Source organism: Miscanthus floridulus, chromosome 1 (genome assembly GCF_019320115.1).
Source record: "Miscanthus floridulus cultivar M001 chromosome 1, ASM1932011v1, whole genome shotgun sequence".
Lineage (NCBI taxonomy): Eukaryota > Viridiplantae > Streptophyta > Magnoliopsida > Poales > Poaceae > Miscanthus > Miscanthus floridulus.
This window is the reverse complement of record NC_089580.1, coordinates 161,698,345-161,717,639: the sequence shown is the minus strand read 5'-3', so window position 1 is coordinate 161,717,639 and position 19,295 is coordinate 161,698,345. Positions and strand designations below refer to the sequence as shown.

Below are 19,295 nucleotides of genomic sequence, written 5' to 3'. Positions count from 1 at the left end.
ACGATAGCTAGGCTGTCTGGGTGCCTAAGGAGTGTTGTGTCTGATCCTCTGTGATAAGTTGTAAGCTGGGAACTCTATGGTGGCACCTGTATACTCATCCATCATACCTGGGGGCTTATCAAGCACTACTCTGTGGATGAGAAACGTGATCCAGTGAGCATAGGGAAGCTACCTGCGACCCTTGAATCCCTTAGCTATTGTATCCTCCATCTCTAAAAGAAGGAGGTCCTAAATATCAAATAATGTCTGTTGCATCAGGGCATTGAGGAGCCAAAGCTATAGACGAGTCAATCCCTCTTTGTATCCTATCCTAGGAAGTAGTGTCCTCCTGATGATAGCTTCTAGCACTCTAGCTATAGGAGTAAGGTCACTAGGGTTCCTCCTCGACCCCTCACCAAAGGGCTCCTTGAAGCAATGGCGCACAAGATCTGTAGGGGGCACCTGACCACCATGAGGACGCCTAGGAGGCTCCTACATTCCATAACAAACCTCATGCATCCTGACAGGCTGAACCAATAGCCTCAGTATCTCTCTGGCCCTCTGACTCGTCACCCTATAGTCTCTGCCGTTGAATGCAAAGTGTATGAAGTTATGATGCAGGTCAACATAGAGCGAAGCATAAAACTACTGGACCTAAGAAGGTACATATACTCCTATCTGGCCAATCAGATCTATAATGACAACTCTGCTACGGGCACCACCTCTCTCGGCATGGTCTGCTGCCTCTGCAACTGCTGTTGCTCTGGCTGTCTCTCTATCTGGGTACTTCCTCTTCTTAGATGCAGTCTTCTTTGTTGCCTTGCCTTTTGGATCTATAGGCTGGCGAGGCAGGGGCCTCCGATCATCATCGCCTAGACCACCTCCAACATTCTTGGTGCGAGCCATTTGATCTGATAAGATGATGAGCTGTCACTGACCAAGATTAACTATCAAACTGCCGCTTTCGAGGCTTGGCCTCGGTCCGTACTCGCGAGCTTGGCCTTGAGTTATCTGACAACTGTCACACGAAACTCAGCGGCACGACACGCCGCATGATAGAATAGATGGATATACAAATAAATACAATATATCTAATAGATGCGAAACCCTAATAGAGAAAGCAATGTAGATATGAACTTGAATCGAATGGCTTTCTACCTGACGAACGGCGATCCGAGAAAAGATGAGATGTCACGCGGGGGATCCTCAAAACCAAGCTAGGGTTAGGGTAAGTAGTGAATCAATGGCCCCTGACATAATGTGAAATCAATGCTAGATGAACTCAATCTAGGTCACGGGCAACTTAATGCGGGTTCAAAGGCACGTCCTTACCGAAGAAAACAACGGCGAGGAAGGCACTGCCTGGTGGTGACCTAGAGAGGCGGCGCTCTGCTCAGGCTAGGGCATGATGACTCTGGCAAGAGGTGGAGCAAGGGTGTGGATAGGGTAGTGCAGCGGCGTGGAGGGCGCGGTGCTGCGGTGGCACGGTGGCGCGCGGGGAGGCTTGGGCGGAGCTTGCTACACGGCGGCTGGCAGTGGAGGCAGGTGCTCGGCGCGGGCTGTGCGGTGGCGAGCTGTGGAGGCATAGGAGGCGGCGGCAATGGCAGCTTGGGCTAGGTCACGGGGAAACAGGCGTGGTACGGCCAAAATAAATAGATCCCCTGACGCGACAGAGAAGGAAACGGGAAAAAAAATCCTGAAGTCGCGCGAGATCCACTGATCGGACGCTCCGGTGGTAGCGATCGGACGCTACCACCCAGCGTCCGGTCGATTCCAGAGAGGTCCAAATCCTCTGGAATCGGGACCGGACACGTCTGGTGGTCCATGACCGGACGCAGGCAGGGTCCGGTCAGTACAGCCTATTCTTCCTTCGATCGATCGGATGCTGAAGATCCTCCTGACCGGACACTGAGGCGTAGGGTCTGGTCACTCCAACAGCAGTTGTTCACCTCTTGTGAACTGACTGGACGCTAGACATTAGAGTTCGTGCAGCGTCCGGTCACTCTTTTCCAGCAAATCTTCGATGTTCCTTCGAGCTGCCTATTCCCAATCAAGTCCCAACATGAATAAGATCCAAATAAACACCAATTGGGACTAATATGAGTGACCTCTCTCAAACCCTCATACTTTTCAAAATATTTTGCCTTATGCTATAATTCTTCTTAAGAAAATAGGCAATAAGAGGGCAAATGAAACAAAACGACAAAACAACATCCATGCACATGCAATACTTTGTAAGTAAAACTAGTTGCTTGTCAAGTTTGATCCAAGGTTAAGCTTCTTCACACGCTTTTCGGCGGTTATCTTAACCATGTTAGACAAGCCCTATATGCATTGCCAAAAATTAAGCACGTTGTATATTACAATGAATGCACGAGACAACACAAGCTCAATTTTTTGTGAAGTTGCTAAAGTCAAGCACATTGAGCTCATTCTGCAATCTACAAAATGTAGCCTCATCTAGCGGTTTAGTGAAGATATCCGCTAATTGATCTTTGGATCTTACACCTTCTAGTAATATATCATTTTTAGCAACATGATCTCTTAGAAAGTGATGGCGGATATCTATGTGCTTGGTGCGAGAGTGTTGAACCGGATTATTTGCAAGTTTTACCGCACTTTTATTGTCGCACAAAAGAGGTACCTTTTCTAGAACTACACCGTAGTCTAGCAAAGTTTGTTTCATGTATAGTATTTGTGCACAACAAGCATCCGCGGCAATGTATTCCGCTTCGGCGGTGGACAAAGCCACACTATTTTGTTTCTTAGAGGACCAAGACACAAATGATCTACCAAGCAAGTGGCACCCTCCGAATGTGCTCTTTCTATCAACTTTACAACCGGCATAATCTGAATCGGAATAGCCAACTAATTCAAAAATAGCTCCTTTGGGATACCAAAGGCCAATGCTTGGGGTGTGCTTAAGATACCTAAGGATTCTTTTTACAGAAATTAAATGTGTTTCCTTAGGACTAGCTTGAAATCTAGCACACATACACACACTAAACATGATGTCGGGCCTAGATGCGGTCAAATATAACAAGCTACCAATCATAGAATGGTAGAGAGTTTGATCAACCAGGTTACCTCCCTCATCTAGGTCGAGATGTCCATTAGTAGGCATTGGGGTCTTGATTGGCTTACATTCATCCATCTTGAATCTCTTGAGAAGATCTTTAGTGTATTTCTCTTGAGAGATGAAGATACCTTCTTTCATTTGCTTGACTTGAAAACTAAGAAAGAATGTAAGCTCACCAATCATGGACATCTCGAACTCCTTTGACATCAATTCACCAAATTCTTTGCATGAGTCCTCATTTGATGATCCAAAGATGATATCATCAACATATACTTAACAAATGAAGATTTGATCATCAAGCTTCTTGGTGAATAGTGTAGTGTCGACTTTCCCAATGGTGAAGCCCTTCTCAATAAGGAAGTCCTGAAGGCGCTCATACCAAGCTCTTGGGGCTTGCTTAAGCCCATATAGTGCCTTGGACAACCTATAAACATGACTAGGATATCAAGGGTCTTCAAACCCGGGAGGTTGATCAACATAGACTAGTTCATTAATAAAGCCATTTAAAAATACACTTTTCACATTCATTTGATATTGTTTCATTTCATGATGTGATGCATATGCAAGTAGGATACGAATGGCTTCTAATCTTGCAACCGGTGCAAAGGTCTCTCCAAAATCCAAGCCTTCCACTTGAGAGAACCCCTTTGCAACTAGTCTTGCCTTGTTCCTCACAACAACACCTTGATCATCTTGCTTGTTGCGAAACACCCACTTTGTTTCAATGACTCTTGCACCTTTTGGTCGCTCTTCAAGAGTTCAAACTTCATTACGAGTGAAGTTGTTTAACTCTTCATGCATAGCATTGATCCAATCCGGATCTTTGAGCGCTTCTTCTACCTTGGTAGGCTCATAGCAAGAGACAAAAGAGTGATAAGCAATAAATGAAGCAAGTTTTTGAGATCTAGTCATCACTCCCTTTGATGGACTCCCTATGATGAGATCTTGTGGATGATCTTGTAGTAGAGGTGTATTTCTTCTATTGACCACTTGAGGAGGAGGTTGTGGAGCATCAACATCTTGTGCTTGTATCACCATTTGATCATGGGAGACATGAGTATCTTCATTTTCTACTCTCCTATCTTTTTCATCATCTTGTGGCATGCTTGATGAAGAAGGTTGATCAATGACTTGTACATCATCTTCATCATCTTTAGGCTTGATGTCTCCCGCTGAAATGTTCTTCATAGCCTCCCTCAATGGTTCATCACCTACATCATCAAGATTCTCATGTGCTCCTTGGGAGCCGTTAGATTCATCAAATCCCACATCATATGTTTCTTCAACCAAGCCGATGGCATGATTAAATACTCTATATGCTTTGGACTTTGATGAGTAACCAACAAGAAAACCAATATCACAACGTCTTTGAAACTTCCCTAGGTGTTGCCGCTTCTTGTAGATGTAGCATTTGCAACTAAACACCCTAAAGAAGGAGATGTCCGGCTTCTTCCCATTGAGCAACTCATAAGGTGTCTTGCTAAGGAACTTTTGAAGGAATAGGCGGTTTGATGCATAGCATGCGGTGTTGATTGCTTCCGCCCATAGAGCTTCAGAGGTGTTGTACTCATCTAGTATTGTCCTTGCAAGAGTGATCAAAGTTTGGTTCTTCCTCTCAACTACACCATTTTGTTGAGTATAAGTTGCGGAGACTTCATGCTAATCCCAACTTCATCACAATAGGCTTCAATGTTTGTGTTGTTAAATTCTTTGCCATTGTCACTTCTTATCTTCTTGAGCTTCACTTCAAATTCATTTTGAGCTCTCTTGGCAAACTTCTTGAAACAAGATACAACTTCGGATTTATCATGAAGAAAGAATACCCATGTATACCTTGAATAGTCATCAACAATCACAAGATAATAGAGATTCCCTCCCAAACTCTTGTATGTTGTTGGTCCAAATAAATCCATGTATAGGAGCTCTAGCACTCTTGTGGTTGACATGAAAGCTTTGGTTGGATGAGTATTTGCAACTTGCTTGCCGGCTTGACATGCACTACAAAGCTTGTCCTTCTCAAACTTCACATCCTTCAACCCTCTCACCAAGTCATTCTTCATAAGCTTCTTGAGTGAGCTCATCCCAACATGAGTAAGGGGGTGTTTGGTTACTACAGGGAAATTTTAGTCCCTGTTCCATCGGATGTTTGGACATATGCATGAAGTATTAAATATAGACGAAAAAAATAACTAATTGCACAGATTGTGGCTAATTTGCGAGATGAATTTTTTAAGCCTAATTAGTCTATGATTTGACAATGTGGTGCTATAGTAAATATATGTTAATGATGGATTAATTAGGCTTAATAAATTCATCTCGTAAATTAGTCTCCATCTATGTAATTAGTTTTATAATTAACTCATATTTAGTTCTCCTAAATAGCATCCGAACGTCCGATGTGACATGGACTAAAATTTAGTCCATGGAACCAAACACCCCCTAAGTCTTCTATGCCATAGCCACCCAAGTGTTGTTTTGGTGAATAGGATTCAAATTTGCATCTTCGGAGGTAAAGTCCACTAGATATAGGTTGTTGTATCTAAATCTATTGAATATCACTTGATTGTCATCTACCTTGGATACAACGACCTCCTTCTCGGTGAACAAGCATTGGAAGCCAAGATCACACAATTGTCCAACGGATAGCAAGTTGAAGCTCAATGAAGCAACATAGAGTACATTGGAGATGGAATGATCATTTGATATTGCCACTTTGCCCAATCCTTTAACCTTGCCCTTTGATTTATCTCCAAATGTTATTTTCTCTTGTCCATCTACCTCTTCATCTAGTGAGGTGAACATACGAGGATCACTGGTCATATGTTGAGTGCAACCACTATCAATAACCCAATGACTTCCACCGGTCTTATAGTTCACCTACACACAAGAGATTCAAGCTTTAGGAATCCAAACTTGTTGAGGGCCCTTCACCTTCTCAACAAGTGACTTAGCCACCCAAATCTTCTTAGGCCTATTCTTGTTGGGGGGACCTAAGAACATGACTTTCATCTTTCCACTAGTATCCTTTCTAAGCATGTAGTGAGCATTGAAAGCAAAGGGTCTAGCATGCTTGGGCAAGGGTTGTGGTGGTGGAGTTTGGCACTCATGAGTAAAGTGGCCTTCTTGTCCACACTCAAAGCATCTCTTTGGCTTTGGCTTTGGCTTTGATTGTTGTTGTTGAACTTGAGCCTTCTTCTTTTCTATATGTGCCACATATCCAATGCCACTTCTATCCATCTTCATGATGGTGTTTATAAGTAGCTCACTTTGGAGATGCTTGCCTCTTACAAACTTGCTCAATCCAATCTTGAGATGCTCTTTCTCCAACTTGAGCTTCTTGTTTTCTTCCTTTAGAGCATCATCTTTCTTCTCTTCCTTGAGCTTCTTGTTTTCTTCTTTTAGCTTCTTGTTCTCAAGGATCAACTCTTCATCATGATCAAGAGTTTCTAGCACAATGGTGTTGTGGCTTTTCATTTCTTCAAGATCTTTCATGAGCTTCTCATTTGTGTTCTTGAGCTTGACATATTTATCATAGTCATTACACTCAACCACTTGCTTGCCTTTGCTACTAGATCCTTGCTCAATGCTCTCATCAATCAAATCATCACATGATGTAGCTATATCAATCTTAACAACATGGTTAGTAGCATCATGTGGCTCATTTGGTAAAAATTCTTGAGCAATAACAAGAGTATCATGATTGATCTTAAGAGTTGTATATTCATCTTTTAGCTTGTTGTGGCTAGTGATGAGCTCATTGTGCACCCACTCAAGTTTATCATGTTTGTCTTTAAGCTCTTTCTTAGAAGATTTGAGCTCCTTGAGTTTGGATGATATAGCATCATTAGTTTGTCTAAGTTCATCATTAGCCTTTTCCAATGTATCGCACTTGGCTAGGAGTGAATCATTTTTAGCATCAAGCTTTTCATTTGTAGCTCTACTCTTTCTAATGATCTTAGTGTATTTTCTTAGTATTTTGACAAGATCATCGTATGTAGGTGAATCATCATCATCGCTATCGCTATCATCATCACTAGCTTGCTCATCATCACTACTATCATCATTCTTAGTTACCTTGCGATCACCCTTGGCCATAAGGCATAGGTGTGTAGAGGATGATGGTGATGGTGGCGGTGAAGATGCAAGATCAATAGCAATGGCGGCCACCTTCTCATTGTCACTATCATCATCGGATGATCCACTTGATGAATCAATGTCCGTGAGCCAATCACCGACAATGTAGGCCTTTCCACTCTTCTTCTTCTTGTAGAAGTCCCTCTTTTTGCTATCTCTCTTCTTGTATGGCTTGTTTTTTTTCTTCTCATCTTCATCTTCATTACTTGAGTCATCTTTCTTGCCCTTGTTCTTGTTCTTGAACTTGTCTTTCTTGGGCTTTGTGCATTGATGAGCTAGATGGCCAAGTTCACCATAATTGTAACAATCTATCTCAGAGATTGGCTTTCTTCTTGAGCTAGTGGAGAACTTCTTCTTACCATCAAACTTGATGCCACTCTTGTTTAGCTTCTTTAGCATCTTGGCAGTCTTCTTCACCATGAGAGCAAGACTTTCTTCATCATCTTCTTCATCACTTGAGCTCTCATACTCAAGTTTTGCTTTGCCCTTATCTTGACTCGCTTTGAATGCTAAGTCCTTCTCTTTCTTCTTTGTAGAGGATGAGCCATCTTGTGGGGTGATGTGCATGTACATCTCATGAGCATTGATCTTTCCCAAGATTTGTGTCGGTGTAGCGGTGGAAAGATCACCTTGGTATAGCACGGTCACAATATGGCCATATTTGTCAATGGGGAGGACACTCAAGATCTTTCTCACAACGTTGGATGGTGACATTTGAGTAAGTCCAAGCCCATTGACTTCCTCTACAAGAACATTCAAATATAAATACATCTCATTAGCACATTCTTTGGGAAGCATCTCAAATGAATTTAGCTTTTTAATCACAAGATGATAGCGTTTCTCACGCTCACTCTTAGTTCCCTCATGGAGCGCACAAATGTCCGACCATAGTGCAAGGGCGTCTTTGTGGTTCCTTACGTGGTTGAACACATCTTTGCAAAGACCTCTAAAGATGGTGTTGTGAGCCTTTGCATTCCATTTTTCATAGTTCACTTCATCGCCTTGAAGTTGTGTGGGATTCTTAGGTGTTGGGAACCCTTGAGAGGCGGCTCTAAGTATTCCAATGTCTAGAGCTTCTAGGTATGCCTCCATGCGAATTTTCCAATATGGAAAATCATCCCCCTCGAAGATAGGAGGAGGTCCATCCCCGTGAGACATCTTACTCTAAGCGATTAAGCTTAAAAACATGAGCACGAGGCTCTGATACTAATTGAAAGGATCAAGATGCCCAAGAGGGGGGGTGAATTGGGCTAATTCTAAATTTTCTTGCAATAATCAAATCCTGCGGATAGCCTAATTAACCCCTTATGCCTAGAAAAGTGTTTCTATCAAATTAACGCACAAAAGACTTACAACCTATGTTCCAAACTTACTCTAGCATGGCAATTCTATGAATGTAAAGACAAGTATTGAATTGCTCAAAGTAAATACTTAAAGTAAATGCTCAAAGTAAATGGAGAGAGGAACGCGGTGATATTTTGCCAAGGTATCGGAGAGTCGCCACTCCCCACTAGTCCTCGTTGGAGCACCCGTGCGAGGGTGTAGCTCCCCCTTGATCCGCGCGAGGATCAAGTGCTCTCTACAGGTTGATTCTTCGACCCTCCATCACGGCGAATCACCCAAAGCCGCTCATAACTTGAGTTGGGTCACCCACAAGCTCCGTCGGGTGAACACCAAGCTCCCAATCACCACCAAGCCGTCTAGGTGATGGCAATCACCAAGAGTAACAAGCACAAACTCTCACTTGACCACGCGAAGCCTAATGAGAAGATGGATGCACACTTGTCTACTCTTGATTCACTAATGAGGTTTCACTCTTGGATTCTCAAATCACAAACACCTCACTAGGATCTTGCTCTTCTTGGCACTCACAAACATGTTTCTCAGCTATTGGAATGAGCAAAAGTGACTCCACACACGAGTGGAGCTTCTATTTATAAGACAGCCTAAAAAACAAACCGTTATGAGCTTCTACGGGGTGACCGGACGCTCCGGTCATGCTGACCGGACGCTCCGGACAGATCAACCTGTGCAACAGTTTTTAAGTGATGACCGGACGCTGTCAAGGTCCGATTAGTAATGACCGAACGCGTTCGGTCGCTCTTGGATGCTTACTATACTCGACCGGATGCTGGATACTCAGGGTCCGGTCAGTATTGACCGGACACATCCGGTCACACTTTCTCAAGTCTGGACCCTTACTAGAGTCGACCGGACGCTGGCCCTCAGCGTCCGGTCATATTGACCTTCCAGCGTCCGGTCACATCAGACTTGTTCTCCTCGGTCAAATGAACTGACCGGACCCTGCGGCCAGCGTCCGGTCGTACCGGAGCCAGCGTCCGGTCAGTATTTGACCCTCCATTCACTTCCAACTCTCGATCATTTATGAATGAAGTTTGCTCCATGGGATCAAAGGGCTTCGTAGGAGCTACCTAGAGCTAGTTTTACTAAGTGTGCACCACACCTAACTCACTAGACTCAACTAGGTCAAGCTACCCGTCCATACCCCCCTTAATAGTATGGCCAAAGGAAAAACAAAGTCCTAAACTACTCTAAGTGTCTCTCCAACTCTAATCGACACTTAGAACTAGTCATCCTTAACCTTGTCGTCCATCCTTTGAAAATTGAAATGATTTCCATCGAGGGGGCATGTCAACTTTGATTGCCCAATCGATCTTCATTACCATGACCTAACTTAATTGCCTCTGTAAAACACATGTTAGTCATAGTAATCTTGTATTGTCATTAATCACCGAAACCCAACTAGGGGCCTAGATGCTTTCAGCCTCCACTTGGACTTACCTGATAATAGCTCACCGGAGGTGTCACCGCTCGCGCCCACCGAGGATAGCTTGGCATATTCCACCCCTCCTTCCGAACAAAAAGGATGCGTGAGGGCCGCATAAAAAAGATAGGGAAACTCCTGATCACCCTCTTGCTCCGAGTAGAGGCTCGGGGGCTCCTCCTGCAACCAAGCCGAGGCCTAGCAACCCAAACTCGCACTTGAGGGCTCGGCAAAACGCGATAAAAGGCACCGAGCCTGTTACGGTCCAGGGGTTCGAAGGCTAGGCCCCCGAGGGTCTTGACAGCCGCCCCAGGACAAATAGAGTCAAGGATGACTATGGGCGAGCCTGTACGTGGCCGAGGCCCAAGCAAGCGATTACTTGGGATGCCCTAAGTTGTGTCTGAGACCGGCAGGGAGGTCTCTGAATGGGATCCCATCGTAGGGAGTCACCGAGCCCTGGGGGCCAATCGAATGCCCCTGGGACCCACTAGAGAAGCCCTCTAGTACTTTTGGAGTGCATCTCTAGACCACTAGCCGACCCCTATCGAATGGGGCATGGGCCTCCACTTGGACTTACCCGATAACAGCTCACCGAAGGTGTCACCGCTCGCACCGAGGGTAGCCTGGCATACTCCACCTCTCCTTTTGAATGAAAAGGATGCGCGAGGGCCACACAAAAAAGATAGGGAAACTCCTGATCGCCCTCTTGCTCCGAGCAGAGGCTCAAGGGCTCCTCCTACAACCAAGCCGAGGCCCAACAACCCAAACTCGCACTCGAGGGTTCCGGCAAAACGCGATAAAAGGCACCAAGCCTGTTACGGTCCAGGGGTTCAAAGGCTGGGCCCCCGAGGGTCTCGACAGCCGTCCCAGGACAAATAGAGTCAGGGATGACTATGGGCAAGCCCGTACATGGTCGAGGCCCAAGCAAGCGATTGCTTGGAATGCCCTAAGTCATGTCCGAGACCGGCAGGGAGGTCTCTAAATGGGATCCCACCGTAGGGAGGCACCGAGCCCCTGGGGCCAATCGAACAGCCCTGGGACCCACTAGAGAAGCCCTCTGGTACTTTTGGAGTGCTTCTCTAGACTGCTAGCCGACCCCTATCGAATGGGGCACGGGCCTCCACTTGGACTTACCCGATAACAGCTCACCGGAGGTGTCACCGCTCACGCCCATCGAGGGTAGCATGGCATACTCCACCCCTCCTTCCAAATAAAAAGGATGCACGAGGGCCACACAAAAAAGACAAGAAAACTCCTGATCACCCTCTTGCTCTGAGCAGAGGCTCAGGGGCTCTTCCTACAACTAAGTCGATGCCCAGCGACCTAAACTCGCACTCGTGGGCTCGGCAAACGCGATAAAACCCCTTGCTCAACATGAGAAAAGCCCCTAGAGGAATAAATCCACTCCTCCAGGGCCTCGGGGGGCTACACCCGGTGGGTGTGCTCGCGTGCACCCACCGAGGCCTCGAGTACAAAATACCATCCCGCCAGGAGCTACCGCGAGCCAAGTCTCGTCAAAACCTCAGGAAGAACGCTCACACTCTCCCCGAGGCTCGAGGGCTACTGTCGAGTACCATAAAAAGGGGTCCCCTAAGCAAGGACCGAAAAAATCGCTTAGACCTTATAAAAATCAAAACTAAGAGACAACCACCGGCAAACCCCCACCTTATCCAAGGCTCGGTTGGGCCGCCCGGCCCACCTCGAACAATATTCGGGCTCACCCAAAGTAGGCTCGGCCTAGAATGAAACCACGAGGCCTCGGACAAGGTACTGACTCTCCGCCTCGCTCGAGGCCCCAAACCGCAAGGCCTCGGATGAGGTATCGATTCTCCAGCTTGCCCGAGGCCCCACGCAAGGCCTCGGATGAGGTACCAATTCTCCGACTCGCCCGAGGCCCCTCGCAAGACCTCGGATGAGGTACCGATTCTCTGCCTCGACCGAGGCCCTGCGCGTAAGGCCTCGGACGAGGTACCGATTCTCTGACTCGCCCGAAGCCCTGCCCGTAAGGCCTCAGACGAGGTACCGATTCTCCACCTCGCTCAAGGCCGACTCGGCAACAACCCCATCACCTCCGCCTTGATCGACCTCTCTGATAGGACGTCATGTCCAACTGGCGCGTTCAACCACTCCCGCGACATTAGCCGAACGACGGCTCGATACAGCAGAGTGGCCGACGAGACATGAGTCACATCGACGCCATGCCGTCCGGGATAGGACGGGGCAGGGGTTACCGGCCACTGTGCTAGGCACTATACCCACGACTGACACCCATGCTGCACTGTGCTGCCTAACCCCTGCTCCAAGGATAGCGTGGCGTGGAGAGTCATGTTCGGGTCCCTGTAGCCTCAGAATCGATGTACAAAGACCAACTGCTCCCTCCGAGCCTCGGCTATCCGCTTCGGGGTCCCGGTAGCCTCGGGACTCGTGCCCGCTGAGCCCCCCCCACAATGGTTCAGCCTCTGCACCGACTAGGCCTCGGCTCTCTATGTTGTTAACATACAGCGACCGACATGTCGTCCACAGTATGTGCCATGCCCTGCACTAAGCCATCACAGGACCTCCCACGCCGCACAGGATCGGGTGTGACCGGCGCGTCGCTCTAGTGCACCGAGGACAAGACCACTCTGTCGACCATGCCACCATAGTGACAAGCTGCAGGGCTCGGACATGCCGCCTTAGCTCACAAAACGCAACGTAGCAAATCCATGTACCGCCCCTGTGCCTCCCTTCGACTATAAAAGGGAGTGACCAGGGTCGCTTCTAGAGGGACTGACATAGACACTCATGGAGACTCACACGCGCAAGCTACGCACAACGCTCTGTAACACTCATGCTTCCTCACTGCAGGAGATCAACATCTCAAGCAATCCACGCCACTCTATGTAGCGACCTAGGACTAGCTCCCTCTCTCACCCAGCTTGTAAACCCCTACTACAAGCACCTCGGTGCAAGGAATACAAGATCGCTCTCTCAGACTGGACGTAGGGCACCTATTGCCTGAACCAGTATAAACCTTGTATCTCTTTGCATCACCATCCGGGATTAGGGGCACGCAGTACATTTTCACTAGCCGGTTGAGGGCCCGCTGGTCCAAAACACCGACAATTGGTTATCATGATTGAATCTTCCATCATATAACATGGTGCAACCATTATGCCATCAATGATCATGTAAGCAACACTGGTACCGTAAGCTTTTTTCCAATTATTTACAAAAGTTTTATGTAGATACTAGTACATGTATACCTGTGCGTACCTTTGTGAAGTAGGAACATTTGTCATGTTGGTGTACAATTGAATTGCCGAAAGATATGGCACGAAGTACTGGACCATTGTCTCATGCGGAGCGATGCACACTCAAGTACCAACACCACATACTCTCCACTCATAGAACCTATTCCAAAGATCTCCAAGGTAGAAACTTTTGACTCCATCTACAATCTTTTTCATAATAGCATTTTGACTGCAATTACAAATAAGAGTTCAATTTGTTTAGCTATCATGTCTTTAGATTAAAAAAGATGCATCATATCTTGAGTACATCATGTCCCTCGTAAAAAAGGAAAATCATTGGATTTCGTAGCACCACTTGGTGCGGCCTTCACAAGAGCCCAGGTGTGGGACGGGGGATCGAACCCCCACTGGCTTGCTCCTCCCATGGAGCCTTCACCACTGGTCCAAGCCCATCTAGATCCAATCTCTTGTTTTCCCACAATCCTTTAATTTCTCTCTGCTCCACTAGATCAAAGCTAGAAACACCATATCCCTTTTGTTGTGCCCCCATCTTGATCCAAACTCTTTGTTATGCAACGCCTTTGCTTCCTATGCACTCGCTTGGACCCCAAGATAGCTATATTGTTATCGATGGTGTTGAACCTTGATCTAAATTTTGGTCCCCTCTAGCCTCAATTGTTTGTACACTTACGTTGATCCAAGCTAGCGACATAATTTCCACTGATGCCTGCCTTGATCTAGAATTTCATTTTCCCCAATCACTCTTTGTTGTCTTTAACAACCAGATCCAAGGTACCAACGTCATTGCTAAAGATATGTATACTTATTCTTCCTTATTTGGGAAAACAAATCTTGCGGTAGGTAAATAGAAACATCTTAAATTCAGTAAATTATGTATGCTAATAAATTTCTCTTCTCATCTGATATATGCAGGGGGAGTTGTGCATGTAGAAAATTTGAAACATGTGAATGACATAGAAGTCGCTAGATATAAAGCTATTGGAGCTACATACGCTGCAAGAGGGTATCTTTCAAGTATTTAGAACCTAATTCAACTTATGAATGGATGCCAAACAAGGTATCATAAGTGGAGTGCATATCATAAAGTTTGTAAATTTAGGAAAACATGAATGTTGAAAGTTAGATCCGAACATAATAATGGGACAGCAAACTTTGTCTACGAAAGGTATCCTTTCGTAAGGGGAGTCAGGTTCAAAATACTTGAAGAACAACTCCCCCTTGCTTTCAATTCCAATAGTGGACATGTGTGATGGTGCTTGATATCCATGAGTGTCCATCCAGTTTATTGCACCATATTGGTTATCCTGATTGAATCTTCCATCATATAACATGTTGCAACCATTATGCCATCAATGATCATGTAAGCAACACCGGTACCGTAAGCTTTTATTTTTATTTTTTTCCAATTATGTACAAAAGTTTTATGCAGATATTAGTACATGTATACCTGTGCATACCTTTGTGAAGTAGGAACATTTGTCATGTTGGTGTACAATTGAATTGCCGAAAGATATGGCACGAAGTACTAGACCATTGTCTCATCCGGAGCGATGCACACTCAAGTACCAACACCACAGACGCTCCACTCATAGAACCTATTCCAAAGATCTCAATCTTTGACTCCCTCTGCAATCTTTTCATAATGGCATTTTGACTGCAATTACAAATAAGAGTTCGATTTATTTAGCTATCATATCTTTGGATTAAAAAAAGATGCATCATAGCTTGAGTACATCGTGTCCCTCGTAAAAAAGGAAAATCATTGGATTTCGTAGCTCCAGTGAATTGTTGTACATGAGACTATGTAAACACAAAGGTAAGCAAATGTCCGCTAATGGAGTGTTTTTTTTAGTTTTTCCCGTGATAGTTTGAGAATGTGTGTGTTGTGTGTAATTGGGAACAGATGTCTTCCCGGATACCTGCAGTCAAAATCAGTAACGCTATTGCACTTGCACACCAAACTAACACCAAAGTATTTACAATTGCCGCATGATGACATTCACAAACCATCACGTATGATGGTCCACTGTACATCAGTGTACATTTGACATAGTTTAATCACAAGAAATAAACGAGAATCATATGTCAAATTGGGTCGGTATCTTAGATGAGATTTTACAACCGAATACATACATATTTCAGGATGACTGAACAAAGCACATACTCAACAATATCTCAGGACGAGACTGAACGGATAAGGAGATAACAAGGGAACAAGGGCAACGGGACACACGGCCACCGTTCACTTCCCCCAGTCGTTGGCGCCACCACAGCGCGCAAGCACGCACGCACTTTTCAATCAATCAATCAAAAAGGAAAAAACGTCAGAACAGCGAGTACTCCATCATCTCCCTCCATCCCGTCAGAGCCACACGTTGAGCGAGGACCCAAATTCCATCACCACAATGCCCACAAACTTGACGCAGGGGTAGCAATGGCGAGGAGAAGCTAAACCACGCCAATCAGAGCGGCAGAGGCAGCAGCTAGCTGCTCAAACTTGAGGACTTACCTCTGTACTGTGCCTGTTCTTTAGTTGGTACAGGATGCTACACCCATTGCTAGCGGCAGTAACAGCTGCCGTCTCTTCGTCCTTCGTCTCACCGCCGCGGCGAGTCCCAGCTTCTCCAGGTCCGGGACGACGACGTCCTGGTGGCTTCGCGGTCCGGTGCGCGCCGAACGGAGGTGGCGTGACAGCAGGCGCCGACACGAAGTCGAAGCTCAAGGTGGGCTCCCCGATCGTCATCCTCGAGGCTCCTGTGATGCTCAAGACCGCCGCGTCGGTGCCGTCGCTCCGGCACAACAGCGGTCAGGTCAAGGCCGGCGACGTCGGAAGGTACTACTACTAGCTAGTGCTCTAGCTAGCACGTGACAATGAACTGTATACAGTGCCTTTATGCTGGTTTTGGTCGAGCAGGATCATGGCGCGGAAGCCCAAGGACGTCTGGGTCGTGCGGCTCGCCGTCGGCTCATACCTGCTTGACGGCAAGTTTTTCAGTCCCTTGGATTCTGACAACGGAGACGATGATGAGCCCCAGGCCCAGGATGAATGAATGATCTATGCTTTGACGGTTGGATCGCAAGTTTACTCACATGTCCATGCCTATGAATGGTTGCAATTTGCATTGTAAGATTCATGATGTGTAACTTCTGCCGACAGTAAGTGAGCATGCATCGTATCACCAATGTAGAATTCTTGAAGTTTCACTCTCGATCGAAGTCTAAAAAGTCCAATGCGCATATGACATCAACTACCATTTGATTTTGAATCATCAGCTTCATTGAAGGGAAACTCAGTGCTACAGCACAATCAGATTTCAGAAAGGTTGGCATCGGACTAGTTCCCAATCGACGACTAACAAACAGTTTCTGGGGGTACCGGTCCAATACTTGATTCCTTGCTGATATCTCCTCCCCCCCCCCCAAAAAAAAAACAAAAAACAAAAAAAGGTTGCAGTCGATCATTCATAACGCAGACTAATTCATTTCCCTGGAAACTAGACGAGACTGCAATTTCCGGTTATCAATAGACAATTGAACTGAAGATACTTTCAACAATGTTATGGAACAATAGCGTGGTCTGTGAGTCAACTCTAAGAAGATTTAACTTTCATATACTGTTTCCAATATGACAATGTCTTGAATGGAAGCCTGGAACAGGTATTTACAAGCTTCTGCATAAGCTAAGCTAAGCCAGATACAAGAAATACAGATCAAGGAGACTTCTCAGAAGCTGACCATGATAGATTTGCCATTTCTTAGATTAGCTTCAAAACATTTCGCCTTGTGTGGTTAAGATGAAATGAAGCTCTAGCTCCACAAGTTATCTGGCTAAGAAGATGGTATGAAGCTCTAGCTCTAATTCAAGAATAGTCTATTCCTTCTTGGTCTTGTTTTCATCTGCTTCTTGCTCCTTGATCTTCTTGGGTTTAGTTAAGTAGGTCACTGCCCATACTCCCAGCAGGGTTGCTTGCAGGGGCGCCAGCCAATATACCAGTAGGTGGTCAAATGTTGTATGATCTCCTCGAGCATACGCCCAAGCAAAAGCCTACAAGCGCATACCAGAACATGCAAAAATCAGAAAAATGAATTTGGATTTCTAATTTCAAGTATTACATGAACCAAGACAAACAATGAATGCCAGGTATTATAGGAGCAAACATTTTAACATAAAGCTAGTTGTCATAATCTACAATTACTGTTGCATAGCCTTTCACAGAACAAACTTTTTCAAGACTTCTATAACAAAAAAAAATGCACAATACGCAAGACATCTTATAAGGCACACCATCATATAAACTGTTCCCCTGCATGATCCACTTGGCAAGTACAACATTGCATAATATTTGACAAGCCAAAGAGAAGAATGCATAACTCAATCGATCATAGTATGATGCAATAATACATGGGTATAACAGTATGCAGACTAGGAGGGCGTACCGAATGTCGGAATCATAACAAATTTGGTGCTTGTACTTTTCAGATTGTTTCAGTTTGATTCATAGGGAATAAGAGTTTAAATCCAAAAAGGTTCGTTTGTATATCAAACATGTGTCATGCCTCATGTGTAGACAAACTTACAGATGCAGGGTTCATAATCCCTCCAGTTATGTCCGAGCTAAGGATATGAATTGTGTTCTTCCACATGCTCGTGATCCATGTCTTCATAAAGAAACTTTTCATCTCCTTCTTCTTCAGGGTCACTGACACCATAACAACCATGAAAGTTGCTAATCCTTCAGCTAACGCGCCATGATGAGCACCAACACTTAAGCGGGCTCCTTTACCCACATTAGGGAAAGTTAACTGAATGAGCTTTACTCCAAGAAGTGCCCCAATCACCTGATAACCGGAACGAATACAACAAAACTTAACAAACAAACACGAAGATCCATAAATAAATGCAGCCAAATGTCCATCACTGCATAGTGTGAGTTTGATACAGTAACAAAGTTTGACTTATGGAATCAGCCATGTTGCGATAAATGAATGTTACACTAGTATATATGGTAATAATAGCTAGACTTGGTGCGTTTTCTCTTTTTAGAAATACACTGGATTAGTTTTGAGACAACCAAATTATATAACTAGTCATGGTGATCGCTCAGTTTCTTATCGAGTTCCAGTCTTTGTTGAATGTTGATCACCCACATTCAACCAAATTACCAGATGGTGTTAGTGTTATAAGCTTCATAGGTAAAATGCACACGATCGATTGACCGAAGACCAAATCCAGCAAATAGAAGCACGACACAGATCGCGATCGCGGATTCGCGGTGTAGTACAGGAACATCACCTGAGCTGGGATGCGCGCGAAGGCGGTGAACAGGTACACGGCGGGTCCGCCGTGGGAGGCGAGCGCAGCGGCGAGGACGGTGAGCGGGTTGTAGGAGGCCCCACCGGAGGCGGCCTCGAGCCAGGCGAAGAGGAACATGTATACGATGGAGAGCGAGACCTTGACGGCCTCGGCCTCGGGGCGTCCCGCTATGCCGAGCCCGCCGTACACGAGCAGCTTCACCAGCGCGCCCGCGCACACCCACGCGGCCGCCAGCGCCAGGTCGCCCACCACCAGCCACGGCCGGATGCGGGGGCGCGACGGCGCCGGTGACATGGCGGCCTCGGGTCGGGGTCGGAGCCTTGGAGGAGGGCAGTGGCCGTGCACGGTGGTGCGCAAGCTGGAGAGGGAATCTCGTGGCGGGTATTAGGAAGGAGGCCACCAAAGTAATCTGGGGGCGGCTCGCGTTTTATTCGCCCTCCCGTTGGTTGGAAGTGGGATCTACGAGAGTACACAACTACGTGTTATACAGTTTCAACACGTTAATTTTTTTATACTATAGAATTAAGATCCAACAGCTTTCGTCCTTCTCCTATCTCCAGACAATCACAAGATCACAAATCTACATATTACAAGAAACATTTTTTTTCATGAAAAGACAAATCGGACATCCGGCGGGCGGTCCTCCGGCCGCACGCTAATAGGCGGAAGATTCGATAGCGACGGGGCCGAGGAGGTAGACCCAAACAAGGAGTTCTTGTCCAGCATCGACGAGTCTGGCACGGATTGGAC

General features: G+C 45.9%; 2 protein-coding genes and 1 pseudogene across 2 annotated transcripts; 1 reads left to right on the top strand and 2 right to left on the bottom strand.

Moving 5' to 3' along the window:
* Positions 1–15,265, bottom strand: part of LOC136466415 (uncharacterized) — a 42,820-nt pseudogene extending 27,555 nt beyond the window's left edge.
* A 250-nt stretch (positions 15,266–15,515) lies between these two features.
* On the top strand, positions 15,516–16,497 carry LOC136545876 (protein CHLORORESPIRATORY REDUCTION 42, chloroplastic-like). The gene is made up of 2 exons (XM_066537851.1): positions 15,516–16,064; positions 16,146–16,497. Exons 1-2 carry the CDS (start codon positions 15,775–15,777, stop codon positions 16,279–16,281), a joined length of 426 nt encoding a protein of 141 aa, XP_066393948.1. The 5' UTR covers positions 15,516–15,774; the 3' UTR covers positions 16,282–16,497.
* A 172-nt stretch (positions 16,498–16,669) lies between these two features.
* Positions 16,670–19,006, bottom strand: LOC136545865 (aquaporin SIP2-1). Its single transcript, XM_066537844.1, has 3 exons — positions 18,525–19,006; positions 17,810–18,070; positions 16,670–17,276 (listed from the first exon to the last, which is right to left on the bottom strand). Exons 1-3 carry the CDS (start codon positions 18,837–18,839, stop codon positions 17,103–17,105), a joined length of 750 nt encoding a protein of 249 aa, XP_066393941.1. The 5' UTR covers positions 18,840–19,006; the 3' UTR covers positions 16,670–17,102.
* Positions 19,007–19,295: the final 289 nt, after the last annotated feature.

What these genes read in the sequence shown, in the direction of transcription:
- LOC136545876 (XM_066537851.1), top strand. Translation starts at nt 15,775, where the DNA reads ATGCTACACCCATTGCTAGCGGCAGTAACAGCTGCCGTCTCTTCGTCC. An exon ending in AAGGCCGGCGACGTCGGAAG is followed by an intron (nt 16,065 to 16,145) that starts GTACTACTACTA and finishes TTGGTCGAGCAG; the next exon opens with GATCATGGCGCGGAAGCCCA.
- LOC136545865 (XM_066537844.1), bottom strand. Translation starts at nt 18,839, where the DNA reads ATGTCACCGGCGCCGTCGCGCCCCCGCATCCGGCCGTGGCTGGTGGTG. An exon ending in TCGCGCGCATCCCAGCTCAG is followed by an intron (nt 18,071 to 18,524) that starts GTGATGTTCCTG and finishes TCCGGTTATCAG; the next exon opens with GTGATTGGGGCACTTCTTGG. An exon ending in GGATTATGAACCCTGCATCT is followed by an intron (nt 17,277 to 17,809) that starts GTAAGTTTGTCT and finishes ATGCGCTTGTAG; the next exon opens with GCTTTTGCTTGGGCGTATGC.